At 41.6% G+C, this 24,457-nt stretch overlaps 1 protein-coding gene across 1 annotated transcript; it reads left to right on the top strand.

Moving 5' to 3' along the window:
* Positions 1-4,455: 4,455 nt before the first annotated feature.
* On the top strand, positions 4,456-23,802 carry LOC308326647 (nectin 1a-like). The gene is made up of 10 exons (XM_080779617.1): positions 4,456-4,609; positions 17,724-17,833; positions 18,529-18,787; positions 18,906-19,023; positions 19,886-20,067; positions 20,662-20,779; positions 21,273-21,424; positions 21,618-21,756; positions 22,040-22,103; positions 23,460-23,802. Exons 1-10 carry the CDS (start codon positions 4,555-4,557, stop codon positions 23,760-23,762), a joined length of 1,500 nt encoding a protein of 499 aa, XP_080635743.1. The 5' UTR covers positions 4,456-4,554; the 3' UTR covers positions 23,763-23,802.
* The last annotated feature ends 655 nt before the right edge of the window (positions 23,803-24,457 follow it).

The following is a 24,457-nucleotide window of genomic DNA, read 5'->3' as shown; positions in this document are numbered from 1 at the left end:
TCCCACTTCTAATGGAATGAGAGGGAGGGAGGGAGAGAGGTAGGAAGAAACCAAGAGACAGGCTCAGAGAGAGAGAGAGAGAGAGAGAGAGAGAGCAGGATGGTGGAGGGAGAAGGGGGTACCAGCTTGTGCTCACAGTGCTGATTCGTCAATCCTGCAGGGTGTAGAGGACATAGCACATATTCGGCTGGTTGGAGGTCTGAGCGTGCAGAAATATAAACAAGTCAGACCTCATCAGACAGAATGACGAGGCTGCATCAGTGACTGCACAGTGCACATAGTGAATTTGTGACCTTGCCTGATTACTTCTCTGAAAAATATGGTTTCATGAACGTGGGAGACAGCTGATATTTATCTTTGCCATGAATGTGAATGAATGCCCTTTTGAATATTCCATGCAACACCACCTCTAGTCATTATGTCCAAATTCCAATGACTCAATTTCTCCGGATAATATAAGTAACTTCATAAAGCACAAGGAGTTACTACTAGTAAGTCTACTAATAATCATAATTAGGCTACAGTAGTGTGTGTGTGTGTGTGTGTGTGTGTGTGTGTGTGTGTGTGTGTGTGTGTGACTGTGTGTGTGTGTGTTTGTGTGCGCACGCGCGTGTGTGTGTGTGTGTGTGTGTGTGTGTGTGTGTGTGTGTGTTTGAATACTTTATTAAGAGTTTGCTAATTGGAATACAAGACGGCTTGCCCCTTTGCCAACTCGCCCCAAGCGGCGAAGATCGTCGCCCCAACGAAAAAGCCCGGAGAAGTCGCCCCCATTTGACCAACAACAACAAACTGGTTCTAAATGTTCTCCTTTGACAAACAACATTGATTCTAAATGTTCTAATATGAGAAATAAGGTAAAATAAACATGAAATAAACATGGGGCGAGATATCCACGCTTTGGGGCGAGATATCCACGCTTTGGGGGCGAGCTATTCACAGCTTAATGGGACGAGCCGCAAAGGGGCGAGATGACCTGTTACCGCAAATTGTACAGTGGTACGAATTTACTTACTTACTTAATCCTCTTCGTGCTAGGTAGCACATAAGGTCTTCACCAACGAACGCCAATGCTGTCTGTCTTCTGCCCAATGTTGCAGTTGGCCCCAGGTCCACCCCAACTCCTTCATTTCTCTCTCCACTGATCTTCTCCAGGTCTCTTTGGGCCTGCCACTTTTCCCAGGTGGTGTCCATCTCATGGCTACCCTTGGGATGGCACTTGAGTCCATTCTGCAGACATATCCAATCCACGTCCACTTTCTGAACTTGATTACACCTGACAGTGGGGTCAGGCCTGTTCTCCTGTAGAGGTCTTCGTTGGAGATTGTCGTGGGCCAAAATATCCTCAGTATAAGGCATCTCCTTTGGAATACACCCAGCTTGTGACAGATGGCCTGTGTCACTTTCCAAGACTCTGCCCCATACAGGAGAACCCCCAGGACGTTGCTCTTAAATATGCTCAGTTTGGTCTTTGTACTGATCTTGCCTGATCTCCATATTGCTTTTAACATGGCAAAAGCTCCCCGTGCCTTACAGATCCTGCTGCCTATGAATTTACAATGATGCTTAAAGGATAACACAGAAGCCCTGTGGGCTTGTATGTACAGTATGCTTCTTGTTGTAGGGGTGAAAACATCAGCTGAATGTTTAGTCTGCTCTGCTACCAGTAGCCTACAATAGCCTATCAACTACACACTCCTGCTCCTGCAGTGCCTCCATGTGGCCACACGTGGTAACTGGCTAGTGGCTGGCTCCCTTGAAGACCCAAGCAGCAGTGGGCCCCGGAGTCACCGTTCACCCACTACTGTCCCAGCTATGGGCAAATAGCATGGGCACATGGGGCTCAGCCTCAGCCATGAATGGGAACACATAGGGAGTGCTGCTATACCTGGCTCCATGTCACATTTACTATAGGCCTATGCTATGGGAACCTCCAATGCAGACATGCAATGATGCAACATGCTTCAATGATATTGGGAGTTTATTCTGAGAGTGACTGACTCGAGAGATGAGTAATGACAGTCGAGCTAGATCTTCAGTGGGGTTTTCTTAATAAGTGATTCAATTATTCCATGTTCGTGAAATTGCCCCAGTCTGTTTTGTTTGTATAATATTTTCCTGTCATCCATGGCATGACTATTATTTTTAGAATCATGTGGTGTCAGATATTGTGGTAATTGCAGAAGCCTATTGAAGGGCTCCACTGTTGTTGACCCCTCAGCCTTGAGCAAATGAGATCAGTCTGTCATGCCCATGCATTGTAACCACCGCCGCACTGTCTTTGCAGTTTGCACACACAGACTCACTTATTGGCCTTTGGGCATCAGCAAGACACAGGCCTCATCTCCGGTTCCCACTGAACTGGTATGTTGTAATGCTGGCCTATGAAGTTGTTTCATGGATCGGTAGTTTCGGTACTATAGATAGTCCATGTGTTTTGAATATTGAGGTGACTGAAATAGTGAAATCACCAGATAATTACACCTGCTTGTGGTTGCAAGTGTAAGGTATGGCTCCCCCATATCTTGCAAGTATATGATTGAACCCTACAAACCCTCCCGCGCACTCAGATCAGCCAACGTAGGGAAGCTGGAAGTACCCTCACTAAAAACGCAGGGACAACGCTCCACACGTCCCAAACTCGTCTCCCGTCTGGCTCCAAAACTGTGAAATGCACTTCCCATTGCAGTCCCCGTAGCACTTCCCTACCCCCTAAGATTTTTGTAGACTTAGATACAGACTTCTAGCATGTTATGTAAACAGCACTTGCCTTGTATATAGTCATAGCACTTCATAGTACATATGTATAGCATAGTATAATATATATGTATAGTTAGTTTCATTATATAGATATTCCACTGTTACGTTCTTAGCTTACACATGTTTCATGATAACTACTTTTTATGTATGTAATGTATTGCCATGCTTTTTGTTCTTGCTTAATGTAAATCACTCTGGATTAAGAGCGTCTGCTAAATGCCTAAATTGTAAATTGTTGCTTTTGAAGGATAGTGTCAACTGAGCTACAGATGGACAACCAGCTGTGTTCTCAGAGGGCGGCTGGTATTTCAGACCAACTACAATGTAGGCCTAGCCGCCTAGGGGATAATGTGCCTGTCAGCTTAATTGGGTTCTTTATACACCCATGCTTTAATCTAAATCTCATCTACAATTTCACCCTTTTGTCCTGAAGATCTGACCTTTCGGTGTAGGTATCCTGCATGGTCAAGTGCGTAGACAATGTTCCTATGCATGACCTAATAAGTAATAGTAGGAGTACCATAATAAGGGGGGTAGAAAGTTTATCCCTATGGAAATTTAGACAAAGGGCAGCATGCATGAGTTGGGGATGAAAGGCCTAATGCACATTTATGAATGATTTTTCCAACTAAATTGGAAAGTTTTCCCAACTAAATTATATCGCCAATTTGTTTGTGGCTTTCATCAGCCAAATTAATCAAATTCAAGTTAAATTCATAATGACTGAATGAATGAATCAATCAATCAATCAATCAATCAAACAAACTTTATTAAAGACACATGGTCCATAGTCCATATAAATCATAAATTAATATAGGCTACATGAAATGGAAACAAACCTGACAGATGTAAGGGTTAGTCAGAATTAAAACCAACAATTTAATATGGGCTACATCATTCATGTACACCCACAGCCTATTAAAGTATAGCCTACATGAACTAAAGGAAATAGGCTGAATCTACTTTGAGTTTGCCATACTGTGTGTGTGTGTGTGTGTGTGTGTGTGTGTGTGTGTGTGTGTGTGTGTGTGTGTGTGTGTGTGTGTGTGTGTGTGTGTGTGTGTGCGTGCGTGCGTGCGTGCGCGCGCTGTTATTCAAACGAATATAAATAAAGGTGTTAGGCGTAACAGCTGCTGCAGCAGATGCACTATATAAGCAATAATTAGTTTAGAGAATTTACCAAAGTAGCCTAAAACAACATTAACCTATGGTGTGTAGTGTGTGTAGGCTATATAGGCTATTAAATGTATATATGGGCCTACAAGAGTAATCGCATACTCAGCCAATGGTGATAAACAGTTGACAGCCAGCTCGGGACGGGGGGTAGCCCAGTCTAGCGCTGAAATAATCTTCCCGCACACGCGTTAATCTGCTTTATCCTATGGTCAAGCCTCATGCAGTCGCACTCGCACATGCAGTTCATTTAAATAAAGAGTCAAACGCAAATCGGAAGTAGAGTATAGGTTATGAGAATGGGAGTAGGCTAAACTAAACCACCGACTTTGAACAATGTTGTCATATTAAGTAACCGCGCGGGCGTTTGAATGAAGCCTGATCCATATTAATAATCTGTGTGTCCAGACAGAGGAGCCTGACGCCCCCGTTTGCGCATAGCCCATGGAGAGAGTAGCGGCGTCTCCTCTCTGATTGTTGAAGGAAGTTTACACTCCGCCAGCCAGACTGCTGCTCTGACGGAGTCAACACGCAAGAGCTGTTTTTTTTAGGGAGGCAGGTGAAATATTAAAAGTTTACACTGGGTTTTATCATTACTGGGAAACTGGCAGCGGTGATTTGGCCATGGAAAGGACAACGTCGTTTTGGATATTCCTGATAACAGCCTTTGTTGTTCAAGGTACGCCAACCACTTTATTCTGGTATTTTGTAAGAAGAGAAGTCTCCGTTATTTTATTCAATTTAGTTATTTTCCTTTAAAATCGAATTTTTCATTGAATGAATTGTTTTATTTTAATAGCACATTTTAGTAAACTGCGTTTTATTCCTTTTGTAGGCTATATGGCTACAATTTTGTTTATTGTTTGGGCTGTAATAGCCTATTTGTTTTTATAAACAGTCATACAGAATATCATCATAATCATGGATAATAGTTGGATAGTTTTAGCTTTCAGTTTGACTGCTATAAGAACATTTAAATAAATGGGATCAACAAACTATAACATGACCTTTTCTCAACTGTTTCTCCGGTTAGTAGGACGAGAACATGAAGTATAGCCTACAGTAATACAGATAGATACAGTGTTATCTGATAGTCAAAAATACAAGATGGATGCATCATGCAGGGGATGCAATAAAAAAACCCATTCAAATACAAGATCCATCTATCAACCAATAGACCAACCAATCAGGGCCCAATGTTGGCTGAATATATCAAAATAAATTAACATTATTTGGATCTGTCTTTTAATTAATCTCTCTTAGCGCTTTAGAAGAGGTTGAAAGCTATAGTTAAAAGGCTCAACATTCTGCAAAAAATAATAGTAATAATAATGAAGTTAAGACTCAAAGGCAGAAAGGGAGATTTAACCCACACTGTCTGTTTGTAACATTGTAACAGGTGCATTGGTGTAATCACTCTATGCTGAGATGTGGCCATTCCACCACACAGCTGGCAGAATCAACATGTAGTTTTAGTTGTGTGGTTTTGAATGAACACATAACTCCTTGCCTGATCGTAACAGGTGCAACTAACTGGTGTAATCAGACTAAGCTTGGCCCCCCATAAAACTGCCTGCAGGAGGAGAAGTGTAATTGTAAGAGGGGGGGGGGGGGGGGGGGGGGGGTGCATGGGGGCATATATTGCAATAATAAGAGGGATTGTCACATAGCATATGGATGTGTCCAGCCGATTTGACATGTGGTGTGATTGCTTTTTTCACTCACCCAGTGATGAAAACCCTGCTGCCAATTGAGCCAGTAATTTGAGTGTGTGTGTGTGTGTGTGTGTGTGTGTGTGTGTGTGTGTGTGTGTGTGTGTGTGTGTGTGTGTGTGTGTGTGTCCGTCCATTATGTGTAACAGTGTATTTGCAATGAGTTTGTGTCTAAGCTGGTGCCATGTGTTTAAGATTGCCATGTTGAGGGATTAGTGCTGCAGTGGGACCTGGCATGGTGTGACAGTGACATCCTCAGTGAAATATTACTTCCACCACGTCAACTGTCAGCTGCTGTAGGGCTAGGCCACTTGTGCATGTCCCAGCACATTGTTACTTACCGGTGCCACCAAAGTGATGTGGGCGTGTGTGTGACAATTTATGTGCGCATCTCTCTCTCTCTCTCTCTCTCTCTCTCTCTCTCTCCCCCACCTACGTACCCATCTATTTATCTATCTATCTATCTATCTATCTATCTATTGTGCAACACCCCATACGAATCATGGGTTTATTCTCTTCCCTCTTCTGTCCCAAAACACAGATAAAACATTCTATAATCTATAGTTAACACTCAAAATACACTGAAGGTTCTTTTGTCTTCCCATGCAAGCTGATGCTTTGGTCCCACATAGCGTTGATACATGTTTGGGGCTGGGACTTCATAGTACTCCGAGATGAAGTGGCTTAACCACTTGAACTTTCTATATTATGGGGGGAACACTATCCAAAAATAGCAGGTCATCTAGAAGCTCACAACACGTCCCTCTATACAAGCTTGCAACGGGTTGTTATTGGCTATTTCTGAGTGGTGCAACCACACTCCAAGGAACAGCAATGTCCGTATACACCCGTGTATGTGTCCTTGTGACGTTAATGAGCACGAGAATGAGTACCAGTAGGGGCGCTGTTGTGCGCTGTTGTGCCAGAAACAGAGAGAGAGAGCTGCACTGTTGCCTGCTAATGAGAGAGAGAGAGAGAGGGGGGGGGGGTGGGGGGGAGTTGCACCACTCGGTTCACACGGGTGTGATTTCTTTTAAAGACGTTTGGTATACAGTCAGCAGAGCTCCAGTTTACAAAATCTGTGGCCTTCATACATTTATGCATTCACGTGCACCTTCCAAAACACACACACACACACACACACACACACACACACACACACACACACACACACACACACACACACACACACACACACACACACACACACACACACACACACACACACACACACACACACACACACACACACACACACACACACACACACAAACCCATGTTTGGCCATGCTCATAGTTAGTACATACGACGTACATATGACTTTCATGACAAGTTCAGGCAAATGTATCAAGATGGGCGAGAATGTGTGTCACAGCCAGAGACAAGCATAGTGGGTATTCTCATCTGGATAATCTCTGATCAATCACAGATTTGATGTTCTAAAGATTAAAAAGTTAATCTCTCTCTCTCTCTCTCTCTCTCTCTCTCTCTCTCTAGCTCTCTTTTCTCTGCCTTTTTGTATCTCTCCTACTCTTCCTCCATCATTCCAACACTCTCTTCTAGTCCTATTGATTAATTGAGTGATTGAGTGATTGAGTGATTGATTGATTGATTGAATACTATATTAGTCAGAAATGTAAACAGCATGAGACATTTGGGATAAAAGTCCTCAAGACTTGTTTCCATTGTGGTCCCTTGTATTCAATGAATCAACATAGCATAAAAATAACACCAAAATACAATATCATCAACAAATATAAAACACTATACTGTATGTACAAAGTAGAAAAGGGGGCAAAAGGAGCAAAATAAAATAAAGAGAGAATATCGGCAGTGAATGCCATCACCTTTCTATGGGAAAAATATGTTTACCTCCCCTTTTGGTCTCCTGAAAGATGGATTTCCAGGCCTGTTTTGAAGGAAACCAGTGATCCACATCCCTAGTGCTTAACTATACTCTAACTAGTATAGTCTTATGAAGGAGTCACGTATCGAAAATAGCAGATACAAGCTTATAAATCATGTATTTCTGATATGCTACACCATCGTACGACAAATATCAGGCTTTGTCATTTCCCAGTATGGAGTGTGTCACTAGACCTTTTTCTACAGGAACAGGATAGAGACACTATTCAGTTTGGAAATATAATGTTGACGATTAACAATTTAATTGTGTTCTTGGCATTGAACATTGTAACATATTATAAATAAAAATTACATTTCTGTTTGTCCTTTAGGCTTCATAAAAAATAATTGATGACAGATAACTTAACTTAAATACACAAAGGAATGTCATATATTTAAAAACTTTCGAACTTTCGAATGTTGAAATCTCTGATCTACAAGCTCACAACTTGAATGATTATGTAATAATTGTGACAGGCCTAATTACTGCTGTCATTTAAATGACTGTTTCAAACATACTCATCTGTCAAACTATATTAAGTCACTGTCAGGCATGGAATTCCATCACTTTACGGGGCAAGGCCTCTTGGCCTTTGGTGTCGTTAATGTTTTGAGGGCACAAAGGCCAAAGGTCAGGGCATTTGGCCCTTGTTTGAAGATAGGGATGGAGATAGGGATAGTTGCAGTACTGTGCACGGTTTCGGGGTTCCTTGGACCATATGGTGAATGTTTGGCCTCCTTTTGGTGATGCCAGCTGGTAGCTGCCACTGCTTCTTGGCTTTGATAATCTTTAGGAGCACTGCAGCCACATGACTTCTCTTGATGAGGAGGTATTTTTCAATGGTGGACAGAAGTTCACTCAATCACAAGTTTGCAAACACATAGATTTGTTAATTTAATTCTCCTGGTTGGTCGGTATTTGTGTCAAACTATTTAACTAACTATTTCATAAATAGACTGTACATAGGCTAGCAGTAGTCGAAATAGAACCACTGGTTACAGTATGTGTGAAGAAAGAATCCAATAAGAATTCAGAATATTAACAAAAGACTCAAAATTATATCGACAGGAAAAGGGCAGAGGAGAAAAGGGTGCAATCAGCTGAGGAAATGCCACTGTAGCCTCATGGCAATACATGTTTTGAAGGGGATAAGACCAGATTGACCGGGCACAGAGGCCATGGCCCTCATGACCTCCATGAAATTCCTGCTCCATAGCAGCTACTCAGACTGTCCCATTATAAATGACCCAGAGTCAACTTTGATGTATTGTAGCAGCTAGTCCCCCTTTGGGATCAAAGTGCTGGACGGACCGACCAACAAATCTAACATTGACGTCCTTAGAGCCCTACATACTACAGGAAACACAAATATAGTAATTCATTAATAAAATAAAGCAAACTAATTCAAAATATATTATGTGTGTGGTCATGTATGGCTGATCAGTGGTTGGGATGGGTGGCGTGGATATAAAAGGACAGGCGATTTTCTGGCAGTTATTTTTGTTATTATGGACAATCTAATATCACTTCAGTCTGTATTCTAATAGCATAGTATAATAGTAGTAATACAGTCTGTATTCTAATAGTATGCATGACCACATGGCTACAGTTACTGGCTTCTACGTTAATGTGCATATAGTGATGTCAGTCAGCCACTCTCTGCCTTCATAAAAGGGCCATCAGGGATGGCCATTTACAGGACTGCCAATATGGGAGTGAACATCCATGTGCCATGTCAAATTGTCCTTGAGCCAGACACATGAACACCCATCGGATCAGTCATTTCAGTGCACTCTGGCTAAGTCAGTAAAATCATGATGTTATCAACATGTTTTACTCATTTTGTCCCTGTTTAGTAAAATGTGTTGATCCTTCCAAATGAGGTCATGTATTCATATTTCAGTGCCTTTGTTTTCACTCTACTGACTGACTGTATGCTAATTTGTCAACCACTAACAGACACTTCCTCCTAGACTAAGAAAATGCAGTAAATCCTGAGTGTTCATTAGAGTGAGAGGCCCACTTGTACACTCTGAGTTAAACAAAACACCCAGGAGTTTACTGTGTATATTTGTGATTGTGCACCACTGACAGATACAATACTGCACCTTCACTTCTGTGTACCGTCGGCATCCATTGACTATCTGATGAACTCCAGCTGTAGGTACAAGATAAGGAAGTTAGTGGTGAGGTAGTCAGAAAGAAGAATATGTCATTGTAAGGTTTCATATGAGACGAGAGAAGATGGAGGTTCTTTACAGATAACAAATAGTGGCTGTCAAAGTTGTTAGGATTTGCCCAAGTGCATCTTTGGATCCTGCTGTGCTCTTACTATACCGTCCTGTCACACATCCTGCAAGAGGAGGTGTGAAACAATGCCACTACTGTTCTAATGTTTTCCCATGGACTCTTTATGGGTTGTTGTTGTCGTCTGAGAGACATCTGTGCCAGTGAGGTCATTTCCCAGACTATTTTGACAATAGCAGAATATGAATGCACTCCTCTGCGAGGAGGAAGGTAAGAGTGGGGTCAGAGATATGGGGGCATGACAGACTAGAGGAAACTTGACAGATAAATACCCGCTCACTGTATAAAAAACTAGAAAAAGTGCCCTTCTCTGCACAGGTCTCCACCAGGAAGATAGGAGTGTGTGTGATGTTTGGCAAAATGTTTAAGAGTAATATAAACATGTTGCACGTGTGTGTGTGTGTGTGTGTGTGTGTGTGTGACGTGACGTGACCCGTGGCCTGTTGTAGCGCCACCATGACGCTGATTTGAAAACTGTCAAGTCAAGTGGCATTTCTTCCTCAGCCTAGTGGGAATATGCATGCACAGTTTCATCGGACGCTGCGTTGAGGAGTTGTACAAAATGGGTACAAAACGGGCTACTCCTGAAACCTTTATAAGCCAATCAGGATGGATTATGAGAAATCAAACAAACCCGTCTTGATCACATGGAGAGCATGTGTACCGATTTGTCTGAAATTTGGAGTAATTTCATGTACATATGTCGGCCTCCTGGTGGCGCTATAAAGAGCAGATGTGAAAAATTCCAGGCAAAGATTTTTCCTAGGTCGCTAGGGAATGTGAATACAAAGTTTTACACAGATCCGTGCAGTACACTAATCGGCCAATTATAGCGCCACCATGAGGCTGAGTTGAAAATGTTCCAGTGACATTTCTTCCTCGGCCTAGTGGGAATGCGTATGCACAATTTCACGGAAATCACACAATGTGTTCTTGATTTGCGGCATTTTGTTTGAAACGGAGCACTCCTGCGAACTTTGGAAGCCAATATTAGCCAATCAGGATGGAGTCTGAAAAATCTGAAAGGCTCTAGAGAGACTAGGTACCAATTTGCGTGATGTTTGGACAAAATTTGTAGGTGTACTGTCCAATTTCCTAAGATCTTCGTCAGTGCTGATATAACACTGATGAAGGTCTTAGGACCGAAACGTTTGCTACTTTTAATTGCACTTTGAGCACAGAGCACTTTATGAGTCTTTTTCTGTCAAGTTTTCCAAGTTTTTGAGACCACCGCTCCTGTAGTCAAGTCTGAAAAAAAGGACGAAGAACAGTTTTCTCAGTGCTTCGGCATGACAGACACAGCACATAATGTGTGTATGTGCAGTGCATGCGTGTTTGGATGCGTGTGTGTATATATTCGTGGTCGTACAGGTGTCACCGTGTCAGGGAGGCCTGCTGTCTGCTCCTCACCTAAAGCCAATAATGAGCTCAGCAGCAGTGCTCAGTTGAAGTATGTGTTTTTGAGTGTGCGTGTGCGTGTGCGTGTGCTGTGTGTGTGTGTGTGTGTGTGTGTGTGTGTGTGCGTGTGTGTGTGTGTGTGTGTGTGTGTGTGTGTGTGTGTGTGTGTGTGTGCCATTGTGCATGTTTGTGTGTTTATAGTTGGACAATGGACATGCAGGTGAAGTATGTACGATTTATAATTTCTCAAGCACTCCAATTATAGTGATTGTATATAAGCTATAGCTGGCCCAGTTTAGAATGTGATTGGTGACTCAGTTTAGGCATTGTTTGTGCAACTAGTAGCTGCACACTCCTAATAGCTGCACACTCCTCCTCATAATTACAGTGACATTTATTATTGCAGCAACATTTCGGTCACCCTGTCACCCTGAATAATAAATATTCTGCTGGTTGGGTTTGTGGGCTATGAGCTGACCACCCAAGTATCCCCGGTCAGAGAGAGTATGTGACACCAAGGTATATTCTCAACAAGGTCAGGTTTATTATCTCCTTAATCCATGGTTTCTACAAGCAAGATATAAGAAATGGAATACATATTATTAACTATCGCATGACAATGAAGGACCATATTGAATGACAGGTAAATATGCACTAGAACATATGTGAACAATCATAGTATATACAACATAGCATAGAATAAATCAGTCAATACAGTACAGGGGAACAAAGGCTTACTTTGGTCAAGTACGCATGGCTGGAGTAGTGGATAGACTCAGTGAGGTCTGCAGGTGCTGCATGTTGCCTGTGTGAAGGCTGGAGACTGAGTGAGGAGTGTGGGGTGAGTTGCTGGTTATATGTGGCACACCTAGACTGTGATTGGCTAATGAGTTGAGTGGTGTAATGGCAAACACATGTGTGATTGTGGATGCAGGGAATGGGGAGTGTCCACCAGAGGCTGCCAGTAAGACAGCATGCAGATAATTCACAACACTGAATGTGCCAAACGTTGGTTATGTGTGGCTATTTCTTTGACCAGTAGTGTATGTTCCATAGCCTGGATCTCATTAGGTGTGCATCCTTTCTGCCGTTGACCTGTGTAAATGTGAATACCAACCAAATGAATGTGTGTTGTTCTGTAGTTCAGTTCTGTTTTTGTGCGCTAATTGATAAAGCAGAAGAACTCAGTAGAACGTGAATCTGTCAGGAGACATGCTTCATCGTTCTGTCTATCTGTGGCATGTGATCACAATGTTTTGAGGTTCTCTGTGTGTGTATCTTTGCCATTGTTTTATCATTTTAACTACTTATTTTTATTGTATTCTATTTTTGCCCTGTGAAGCACTTTGCGCTACATTTATGTATGAAAGGTGCTATACAAATAAAGTTTATTATTATTATTATTATTATTATTAAAAGGGTAATGACTAATGGGGAAAGGGATCAAAAAAAGAACTAAACAAACGAGACCCTATCATGTAATCATGGATATTCTGTGCCGAGTGCCGACTGGCATCTGGTCCTCGTCTGGTCCTATAAAATGCCCTTTCTGTTGTTGCGAACATGCTGATGATGGCTCATTTGTTGATGATGATGTATCTGCGAGTGCTGTTATCCTGTTATTGTTTTTTAACTTGTCTCAGCCATGCACCCATGCAACATGGTTTAAAGATGGAGTGCCGTAACTCCCCCCCCCCCTCCCTCCCTAAAACATGATCATCAGGTATTATGATTATACTAGAATTTACAATTTACAATTTAGGCATTTAGCAGACGCTCTCTCGACTTACATTAAGCAAGAACAAAAAAAGCATGGGAATACATCACATAAAAACATTTATCATGAAACATGCGTAAGCTAAGAAAGTAACAGTGGAATATCTATAATGAAACTATACATATAAGCTATACATCTATACTACTATGCTATACATATGTACTATGATGTGCTATGACTACATACAATGCACTTATGTTGTCTACATAACATGCTATAAGTCTGTATCAAATGCTATCTAAGTCTACAGAATTGCTATCTAAGGGGGTGGGGTAAGTGCTATGGGCCATGATGGAGTCTGAAAAGGTGGGTTTTCAGACTACGGCGGAAGATTGGGAGTGATGCTGCAGTTCTGACTGCAATACTAGGGGGAAGATTGTTTTCAAAAACGTGTACAGAAAGTGTTAAAATTATGTTTTTATTTGGCCACACACACCAGTTCATTAAGTAAACCTGGTTTTCGCCTTTTGACTCAAAATGTGCTTTTGTGACATGACCATTTGTCGGAGCAGGTCACATACTGTATGTACAGACAGAGACACTAGTCACCAACTAGTAAAGTATGATGATGATGTCTCTCACATAATGTAATATCCTAAGTGCACATGTGTGACCTTCAAGACCTCCCACATGCATACAATAATACCCCACCCCCACACGCTTCATATAGTCAGTGCATAGCCATCACACAGGCCTGCAGACAATAGTAATAGTGGCCATTGAATTATGGGGAACATTTTGGCTCAGTTTCAAGCCAGTCAGTGTGATGTGTATTACAGGAACAGTAAGGAAAAGACTGTACATAGATTGATCTCATTACATCTGGTCATGACACTGGCGATAGCAGCATGACAGCTAGGGTTCGGAAGTTTAATTGTACAGATGGTTAATGTGACAGGAACATAGACTTAGACATAGACAGGAACATAGACAGAGATGAAGAATAGGCAGTGGGTGGAGGAAGTCTGTTCAATGCATTTAGAGTTGAGATATCCTGCTTGTCATTGTCCTACACATAGGAAATACACATTAAACATATCAACCCACAAGCTTGTATGCTAATACAATTAGAGTTGGAGGCGATTGGAGATGGTCTCCCATCTCTTCTATTGAGACATTTAGAACCTGTGTAGGAGGAACCTATAGGCTGCAGGAACACTACTCATTGACAGGTGGTATTGCCTGAAGCTCAAACGCAATATCATGTGGGCTTAGTTCATTGATAAAACTATTGTCTCTCACACAGGACACTTGTATTAATGTGTTAAAGAATATACAGAGTGCCTTTGCTGGTATTAACAATGTCAGGGCAACAGGCACTGCCATTCTTTGTCTTCCATTAATGACTCATTGTCAATTTGTCACCACTACCACCTCAGATTATCATCTTCTGATTATGTAAAATATCAGCATAACAGCATCATGGGAGAATATCATCTCCCGTGATGTTTGCTTGGCTATGGCCAAGTAAACATGCAAGGCAAATTCAAACGCTCGCACTGCCTCATTATACAATGAGGTCTTGTTGTGAGTCAGTGCATATCATATCTGCATTTCATCATATCTGTGAAATACTCCCAGGACAGGAAAGGGGAGCCAAAATGTGGCATACACAGCTGCCTACTACACCTCTTTGTACAGTAATTTGGCTAGGAGAGTTTTACATTCAGTTGTTTCAAATGGTTATATTTGAGGTCACAGCAGCTATGGCTATGCTGAAAAGTTGTCAATGATGTTAGTTCTATTGATTTGCAAAAAGCTTTATTATTGATTGACAGAATAAAACATTTCAAGCTGATGACCTTAAAAACTTAACCTTGGTCATTCTGAGATCATGTGACACACATGTGGGTGCTCTATGTGGAATTAAGTAAGATCAAGACAGATTTCTGATTACAATCTTCTAAAGTATATTTCATTTTAGGGGCAAAATAAGCAAAAAAAGAGAGAGAAGATCACTTTTGACTTAGTATTGTAGGTTCACAGTTATTCAGGCTCCTATCTATACACAATCCACATATATTCAGGAACCTTACTGTGCAATTCTTTGTACAAGTGATTATTACCCATATCACATCCGCCCTCTCCTCTGTAGTGATATAATACAGTAATCTCATACATTAAAGAGGTTCACTGTGCGTTTTGATAATACTAGGAACAGTGGTAGGGAAAGATTGACACCATTTTGAAACATCTTATACAGTGTATATTGTTTTATTTTTTCCCACACTGTTGAGGAGGCTCTATGGGTCTAAGGATTGTAGGTAAAACCACAAAATAATATGCAGTGTTTATTCTTTGGTCAAGAAATCACACAAATCAAGGTTTTTTGTTAATGCCAGATTTGTCATTGTGGGAAGTGATAGGCAGACCATCCTTGACAATCTGAATGCACTAAAGAACAGACATTTCTCTCTTTTCACACGTTTGACCTTGAACTTCAATGACTTAAGTTTCAGCACAATGAATGTGCTACTCCTCTGAAACTTCTTCCTGAAGGAGGATCCTCTTCAAAGTCCTGTTTTATGGTTACTCATTTTGTTGATTTATTGTTATCAAGTTCAGTGAGGTGGAAACACATACTCATCATTAATTTGACTTAGAATTTTAATTTAGCAGCGCAGCCAGCCAGGTGAAACTGACATATAATTAACAATGCTGAAAAACAAAGTCAGTGTCTCTGAGGTCAGGGACAGGGCAATGTGAGATAGTATAGAGGAGGACGGACCTCAGCCTATTAGTCTCAGTCTATTAGTCCTATAGATGCTACTGGGAATCTCCTCTAATATACAGGGAGCTGTTAGTCAGTTCCCGTTAACAGATTTAATGAAACATCAGCAACATGCCAGTAACATCCCAACACCCCTGTGTACTGACAAGTCTCTCAGTAATTTACCAGTTGATACTCATAATTCTTGTAGATAAGCACCAATAGAATAGCGATAGAACGCTTGGAACCACACAGTACAAAACAACCAGGATAACGTGTAGACATCAAACCTAGCATCTACTTACGATTCCTAAATATATCAGTCAAGTAAACAACATACATGTACATGCCATGTAGGCTATCTAAAGTAGAAATGATAAATAGAGTAATACTTGGTGAAACAGAACCGTGTACAGGGCACATATAGGCCCTAGGGCCTAGGCCTAGAGATGTCAATTTGTGCCAGTGTGACACAAAGGCTATATGTGAACTTAAAAATCACACACGTGCCATACATCATATAAAGTACATCACATTCCATGCTCACGCACGCACGCACGCACGCACGCACGCACGCACGCACGCACGCACGCACGCACGCACGCACGCACGCACGCACGCACGCACGCACGCACGCACGCACGCACGCACGCACGCACGCACGCACACACACACACACACACACACACACACACACACACACACACACACACACACACACACACACACTAATGCTGGCATAGAGATGAATCCTGTCCTCTCATTTCTCCCACCGACCCTGTCTGCCTGTCTCTTTTCTTACATTTCATACTGGCTTCAGAAACATTGCAGAGGGATGGGGTACGGGGGTGGGGGAGCTGTCTGCTTTCTTTTAAAAAGATCAACTTCCTAAGCTGACAGGAGTGACAGGGCATTCTCTGGATCCACATTACTGTCTTGTTAGAGCAAGGGATAAAGTGGGTCTAGTCTCTTGTGACAAGAAAGGAGCTTATAAGATCATCTTGCTTATGAAGTTAAGGAATTACATGAAGTATATGAAAGCATAATTATTTTCTTTCTATATGAATGGAGCTTTTATCAATGAAAACACAAGCGTTATTATGTTCCAGATCTTGAGGAAAAGGTTCAATGATTTCAGTCAAGGAATGTTTTGTTTGTTGACGTGAGTTATTAGTGTAGATGCCATCCCAGAGACAATGAAGTTGCTTTGAACAAAACGGTGTAGAACAATAGTTGACCTCATTCTCACACACACGCACACGCGCGCGCACACACACACACACACACACACACACACACACACACACACACACACACACACACTCACACACACACACACGCACGCACGCACGCACGCACGCACGACGCACGCACGCACGCACGCACGCACGCACGCACACACACACACACACACACACACACACACACACACACACACACACACACACACACACACACACACACACACACACAATTGTGTGCAATTAAGTTTAGTGGGATGGACTCTGCTGGTGACTGACCACTAAAGTCTGTGTGAGAGCAGTAGCCAGTCAGATCACACCTATTTATACCTCCCTCAGTCTAATCTGTGACCTTTCATCACGCTGTTGGGGGAAGGGGCAGCAGTTTCTAGGAATTATAAACATTATAAACATACTTAGAGCATTATAAATTATAATCTGCTTATAAGACTGAGAATTATAGTTACAAAATCTCAGAAATATCCACAATTCTTTATAATAATAATCATAATACAGAAGCCTGTGCACGCATCCGCTTCGTTGGCGGCAGACTGCTGGGCGAGCTCTGGCACTTTGGCATGGGGGGCCTTAATTTTCGGGCCTGTTGAGAACTCTAGTTTTCGCCGGCTGCCGGGCGCGGCTGCACTAATAACGTGCGTGCGTCTTGTCATGTGTGTGCTTACTTCGCTCTGTGTGTTTGTTTGTACATATTATTTAACCCCTGTATTTCTGTCCCTAATAGTGAATGGCCAGTCTGTTGAAATGGATGATGAGAAGTCAGCGCTCATGGGGTCAAAAGTGGATCTCCGCTGTCGGTTTGTCAACAGTGACCCACCAGTAAAAATCTCACAGGTATAGTCCTCCTGGACATAACTCCCACGCACACTATAATTAGTCAGTGACATTTTAAGATTTCCGACTCAAATTTGCCACGGCCATTTATTTAGTTTGGAGATCTTTGAGCAAACTGCATCAAAGTACTCACATGTATAAAGGTCCTTGCAGACTGGACAGGTTTTTTGGAAAACACTGCTTAAAACCTGAAGAATGCAGCAGTGTGTAGGGACCTAAACAGTTATTTTCCTGCAATGACAGCTTTCATGTTACATTGTAAGAATTATCCTCAATTTCCTTTTGCATATCTATATACAGCATGATGAATGTGTAATTAAAATGCTCATTATTCTTTATTTAATTTCAATTTAATTTTGTAACTTTTGCGAGCGATAAACTGCAGATTGTTTCCATCACTGGGATTAATACGGTATAATATTTTAATAGAATGTTTGATTTTCATGTTTAAACTAATAGTATGAAGAAAAAGCAATCAATGGCTGTCAACGTCATGTCAAATATTAGGCTATGACTACTGCTTTGAACATACAAGCCCTCCAAGTCCTATGGCCTCAGTATTTTTTTATGGGAAACCAAATATGTAACCCTCACTCATGAAATCGCAAAATGAACACCACCCCTGTGGCCAAGGGCGATATTAGGCGCACAGGCAGGGCTACCTTGCTGAACTTAATGATCTCATCTCATCCCAGGTGACATGGCAGAAACTGGTCAACGGTATTAAGCAGAATGTAGCGATCGCCAACCCCTCTCTCGGGGTGTCTGTGGCCCCACTCTACCGGGACCGAGTCATCTTTAAAAGTGGAGCGGTGCGTAGGCGAACTCCAGTGCTGGAGGACACCACCATCACCATCTCCTCGCTCCGCCTCTCTGACGAAGCCATGTATATCTGTGAATACACCACATTCCCTGCTGGGAACCGAGAGAACGCAGTGAACCTCACTGTCAACAGTAAGACTATTTAAGTGAAATACAGACATACTATATTAATCTACTAACTGAACCTATCAATGATTTTATTTAGTTTTTGTTTAATTGTTAATAACATTTTTACGTTGTTGTTGTTCAGCTCGCCCTACCACGGAGATGAGTCTGTCCACACCCACGCAAGTGGCTCAGTCGTCCAATGTGAAAACACCAGTGGCCAGTTGTACGTGTTCCAATGGGAAACCAGCTTGCACTATCAGGTGAGATATGATTGATTGATTGATTTGAAGTATTTATTAACGGTTTGCAGAATTACAGTACATTTCAAGCACAACTCAATAAAAAACTGTTAATTGTGAGTGGACGACACCATAAAGCATTACACTTGTTTACAAGAGGGTCCACCGTTTTCAATTCATCATAACATTTAGAGACATACAAATATACACTTCTACGTATATAGCCAAAAACAGGAAATCATCATAAAGGAGGTAAAAAAAGGGGGGAAAAACATATACAGTGAGGAGAAAAAGGGGTGGGTGGGGGATTCAGATTTTACGGGGGACAGTTTCGGCAGCCGTCCGTAGGTGACCTTTGAGAGCGGTTTTGAAGGAGTCAAGGGATTCACATGTCTTAATGACAGTTGAGTGTACAGTATGTGTGTGGGTGTGGGTGTAAGTGTGCCTGTCTGTGCCTGTGTATGCGTGTGTTCTATCTTTGGTGTATCCTGTGAGTTAATATGTTTTTTTTATTTGGGGCGGGGTAGCCGATCTATAACCTCACAAAGCGTTGTACGTTGCACAAAGCATTGCATGTTGTGAGCGTGTAGATGCGGCTTTATTTTTTTATAGAGGGACAGACAGTAGGCTGACAGGAAATGGGGGAGAGAGATGGGGGTGACATGCAGTAAAGGCCGTCGGGATCGGGAGTCGAACCCGCGGCACACTGCCAGATTTGGGGTACGGGCCAAGGTGCCTGGACCGCTGAACCACCAGGCACTATTTAAACCATTTAGATTTGTTTTTGTGGTTAACTGGTAAACTAATCCGACCTAATACTGAGCTAATATACCCGGAAAAAACTAAAAAACCTTTGACCGTTTGGTTTGGATGACATGAACAGGTGGGATACCAGGGTGGAAGGTGAAGCCATGACCCAGGAGTACAGTAACCCGGACGGGACGTTCACGGTGCAGAGTGACTACATCCTGGTGCCCAGCAGAGAGACACACCAGGAAGTCCTCACCTGTGTCAGCACATACAACGAGGAGGAATTCACAGACAGTGTCACCCTTGATATCCAATGTGAGACATTCACTATGCATCCATTCATTGTTTGTTTCTTTAGCTTTGAGGATTATTTTGTTCCTTCCTCCTATTCTGTTTGTCTACGATTGTTCCTGTATTTGGCTGTCTGTGACTTTCTTTATAATAATAGCCTTCAGAAGGATTTTATTTTGAAGGATTGCTCTCTATGAATTCCCAAGTGGCATTACAAACAGAGCAAATCTACAATCTCACAATGCGTCGTGCTGCCACACGTTGTGAGCTTGACAGTGGGCTTGTGGTTTTAGTGTCCGACCTTGAAACTGGGAGGTCGGGGGTTCGATCCCCGGCTGGGTCATACGAAAGACTGTAAAAACGGGACCCAATGCTTCCCTGCTTGGCACTCAGCATCAATGGGTTGATTGGGGGACAAATCAACGAATGATTCCTGAGTGCGGTGCACACTGCGACTCACCGCTCCAAGAGATGAGAACAAATTTCACTGCGGTAACGTGTGTGACTAATCGTACGACTTTGACTTGGAGGTTTGCTATTTTCCAGCTATCATGAATGATGCTATGTTAAAATGTCGATCCGCACAAGTATAGTAATATCAACGTGTGTGTGCCCCAGATGAGCCGGAAGTGTCAGTCGATGGGTTTGATGGAAACTGGTACCTGAACCGAGACAACGTTCAGCTGAGTTGCGAAGCTGATGCCAACCCAGCTGTCTCCCTCTATCAATGGAGAGTGTGAGTACTGCTGTTTGTAAATGTTCATGTGTGAATTTACTAGTGAATTCAACCTAAAATGTGTCAAAACTTGTACTGCTGAGCCAGTGCGGAAAGCCATTAAGCAGAAGATACAATATATTTCGTTTTGAGCTTCATGCATTCAGAAGGGGATCTCTAGCTGAATGACAAAGAAGAGGACCCGCACACTGACAGAAACCTGCACAAAATAAAAAGCTCTTTATTCAATGTTTTGGTCGTTAGACATTCATCAGAACAGACAATGTGCAATTCCAATTGTCAACCATAGTGGTTGGACTCGTTTCAAGTTTTCAATATAAGAGCAGGTAGACCAACTACAAATACTGTTGTGGTATTAATATTGTATTAACATACCAAATGTACAGATTGGTCAAAATACCTTTATATTCATGCAGAAAGGCTTTAATGTGGTTAAGGTCTTTGTGAGCGCAGAAAGTGGGCAGATGTGTGATATCCTCTCTGCTTTTCTCAGGGTAAACGGCAGCATACCGAGCAGCGTGGAGATCAAAGACAACCTCCTGATTTTCAAAGGGCCCGTGACCACTGACCTGGAAGGAACTTATGTGTGCGATGCAACCAACAGCATCGGGACGCAATCGGCCTCTGTAGCGATCAGCGTGATAGGTAAGGGACAACAAGGGTGGCCTTGGAAGCTATAGTCCTGAAACGTAATTTATGAAAGGTGTTGTGCTTATCAAATATTGTGCTTTCGATAAAATCCAAGCTAAATTGTGATTCCTCAAAAGTGCCAAATTTGTAATACATTGTTTGCATTTATGAATGTAATCTTCATTGAAACTTTCTTTTTCTTATTTAGAAAAGCCTTTACCCCTGGTAGCAACTGGTGATCTCATTGGTGTGATTGCCTTGTTATTGGCTGCTGGCACGCTTCTGGGAATCACCATTACGGTTGTGATTCTCAAGATAAGGATTAACATGAAGAAAGACGGAAACTCGTATGTACATATTATGTTACAGTATCTCTTTACCTTTATCTGACATATTCTTTTTTCCTGGAATTCCTTTATTTGTTTATTTAATTTTTTAATAATGTGTTTATAAAGTGTTTATATTGTAGCAATATGTATCATGCATTCTCTTATCTGTTGTCTAATTATATTGTTTATTGTGTATGTCCTACAATAAGCAGTTGCATTATATGTGGATAGCAAATTAAATGTAATTTTATGAACCTTATATTCTTACATTTCTTATGTTGATTTTCTTTTCCTTTTTCAGTAAAGACTCACCATCACAAAAACCTTCTCAGCCTGCAAGGATGAAGCCAGGGGATGATATTCAGGTGCTGTTTTATATAAATTAAGATTTAGAAACCCATATAAAGGTGTGGTCAGTCACCAAACCTTTATTCTAATTGCTTAAAGGCAATGGAGTTTTCACTTTTCACATACGTTGGCGGCCCCAAGTGGCAGCGGGGGTAATTGTTTTGATATGCCAGTACTAGACCACTGAAATTCAGTGAGGTACTGGTATTGTAAATGTACAGCATTCTAAATGGTGGCAATGGGCTGAGCAACCCTTACATTTTTTAGACTGATAATGTAAATTTGTATGTATTTTCACATAAGTATAATAATTGCATTTCTCTCTGTCAAAGCATATTTATACAGCCCCAGATACGTATAAATATACAAGTAAATAAGTGTAAAAGTAAAAATAAGAAGGAGAAAAAAAAGGAATATAACGAATATTGGGTCAGACCAGGTGTAAGCATTATAAGCACAGTACAGTATTGTAAATGTATATTCTGGGATGACATAGTAGGACCTAATCACAGTGTATGTCATGTACATGTATCATAATATTGCAACAACAAACAATTAGAAATATAGTAATAATATTGCAGTGATTACACTGCACACACGGTATATTGTATTTGTATATATTCTTGTATGTATATAGACATAAATGTAATATTGAACATGTTTTCCTTTTCATATACTTTTATTTACCCAACATACTATGTTACAATTAATACGATCAAATAAGTTGGTAGTTTACCACAGGGCTGGCCAGAAAGCCGTGGCCATGGACAAACTGCAGCGTGGCTGTGCATTGGGCATTGTTAGGCCCCTAAATCGATCAGTGTTGTTATTGTTAAACATGTGCCATAAGGCTTGAATGGCCACACCACTGTGCCATAGGCACCATGGGCTTCAATGTATCCGTGCTTGTTCTTAAAGCTGTCTGTAACTTAAGGCCATCGTTGAAATAAAAATTGGCAAAAATGATTGACTATACAAATGATTGACAACAGCTTTGACAACACCGTTGCAGACAGGACCTTCTATATTTAATTATTCAATTTCAGGTAATGTTTTATTCTTCTTTTTCTTTTTGAAATGGATACATCGTGTGTACTCTTCCACTGTAGAGCCGACTGTGGTTTACAGACAGGCAGTGTGTTTAGTAGAAATTGCATGTCTAAGTAGCTTCAAAACAGCATGCGGCCAGCGCATGTAACTTGGAAGTCATGACAGAGCATGCTCATTTACAGATTAGTTCTGTCTGTCTGCATGCACTGTATGCAGGTAACCATGTATGTAGTGTTGTACGTTGTGTGTAGTATATAGTATATACAGTATATTTGCATGTGTGTTCCACATCCTGACATGCCTTTTTCTCCACCCATCCACAGTATTCTGGAAAGTTCTATGAGGAGCTTCCCAACACAGCTGACTACGTCAGCTACAGACTGGCCTGTAACAAGGAGGATTACCCAGAGCCCTTCTCCCCTCCCATCATCCCCCCTCTCTCATTTCTACCTCAGCATCCCTATAACTCCTCACACGGCACCACTGGCCCCACCAGTACAAACAACACCTCCTGCACCCTGCCCAAATCTAAAAACACCTACTTTCCCCACACATCCATTCAGGGCTTGTCCTCTCTCCCACCGGGAGTAGCCCCATACACTTTTCCCAAAGAACAGTATGTCTGAATTGACATGCTTCCCTCCTCAAGTACAACTACAAACTCAGTCCTTACCAGTAATCACAAGATGAGCTGGCTCTACTTCAGTGGTTCTCAAATTTTATTTATTTATTTCAAGGACCCCCATAACTCTGAGAGTGTACACATGGAACCAAATGGACCCATACATGTCCATTGGGTTCCATGTGTACTCTGTCAGAGTTATAGACCTGTAGTGTACTGTACGGGTTCATTTGGAAACCCCTCAAGGAAGCCTGAGGGTCCGTGGATGCAACTTTGAGAACCACTGCTCTACTTCGATGCTTGACTTTTACCACAAGATCAGAGTTTGATGAAAAAAAGTAATGCCTGGATGTGAACGAACAGTGACAGACAGAAACCTCCTCAGCTGCTCACGGCATCGGAAATGTCGCTGTTACCTTGCCAGTTAGAAGTAAAGGGACAGTGGAATTCACATCAGCAATGATCAGCTTGTGTTTTGTTTTGTTTTTTTGTAATGATTGAAGAAATGTTTTTTTTTTCTTTTTCTTTTAATTGAGTAACCTTTTTCTTATTTTCTTTGTCCTAATAATGTTTTATAATTTTCTTATTTTCTGATGGATGAAGATGGCTTTCAGTGGAGATGCATTCGAAATGAAATATATTTTCAACGCAACGATACTGTATATAGGCTGGAAGTTACATAATTTATTGTTTTATTTT

Source organism: Protomyctophum bolini, assembly GCF_963924005.1.
Source record: "Protomyctophum bolini genome assembly, chromosome: 13".
Lineage (NCBI taxonomy): Eukaryota > Metazoa > Chordata > Actinopteri > Myctophiformes > Myctophidae > Protomyctophum > Protomyctophum bolini.
Note: the sequence above shows the minus strand (reverse complement) of the source record. Positions and strands in the feature narration are given on the sequence as shown.

Bases quoted from the DNA above. Each gene is read 5' to 3' on its own strand.
- LOC308326647 (XM_080779617.1), top strand. From the start codon at position 4,555: ATGGAAAGGACAACGTCGTTTTGGATATTCCTGATAACAGCCTTTGTT. The intron at 19,024-19,885 runs GTGAGATATGAT...TGACATGAACAG, and splicing joins AAACCAGCTTGCACTATCAG to GTGGGATACCAGGGTGGAAG. The intron at 22,104-23,459 runs GTGCTGTTTTAT...ACCCATCCACAG, and splicing joins AGCCAGGGGATGATATTCAG to TATTCTGGAAAGTTCTATGA.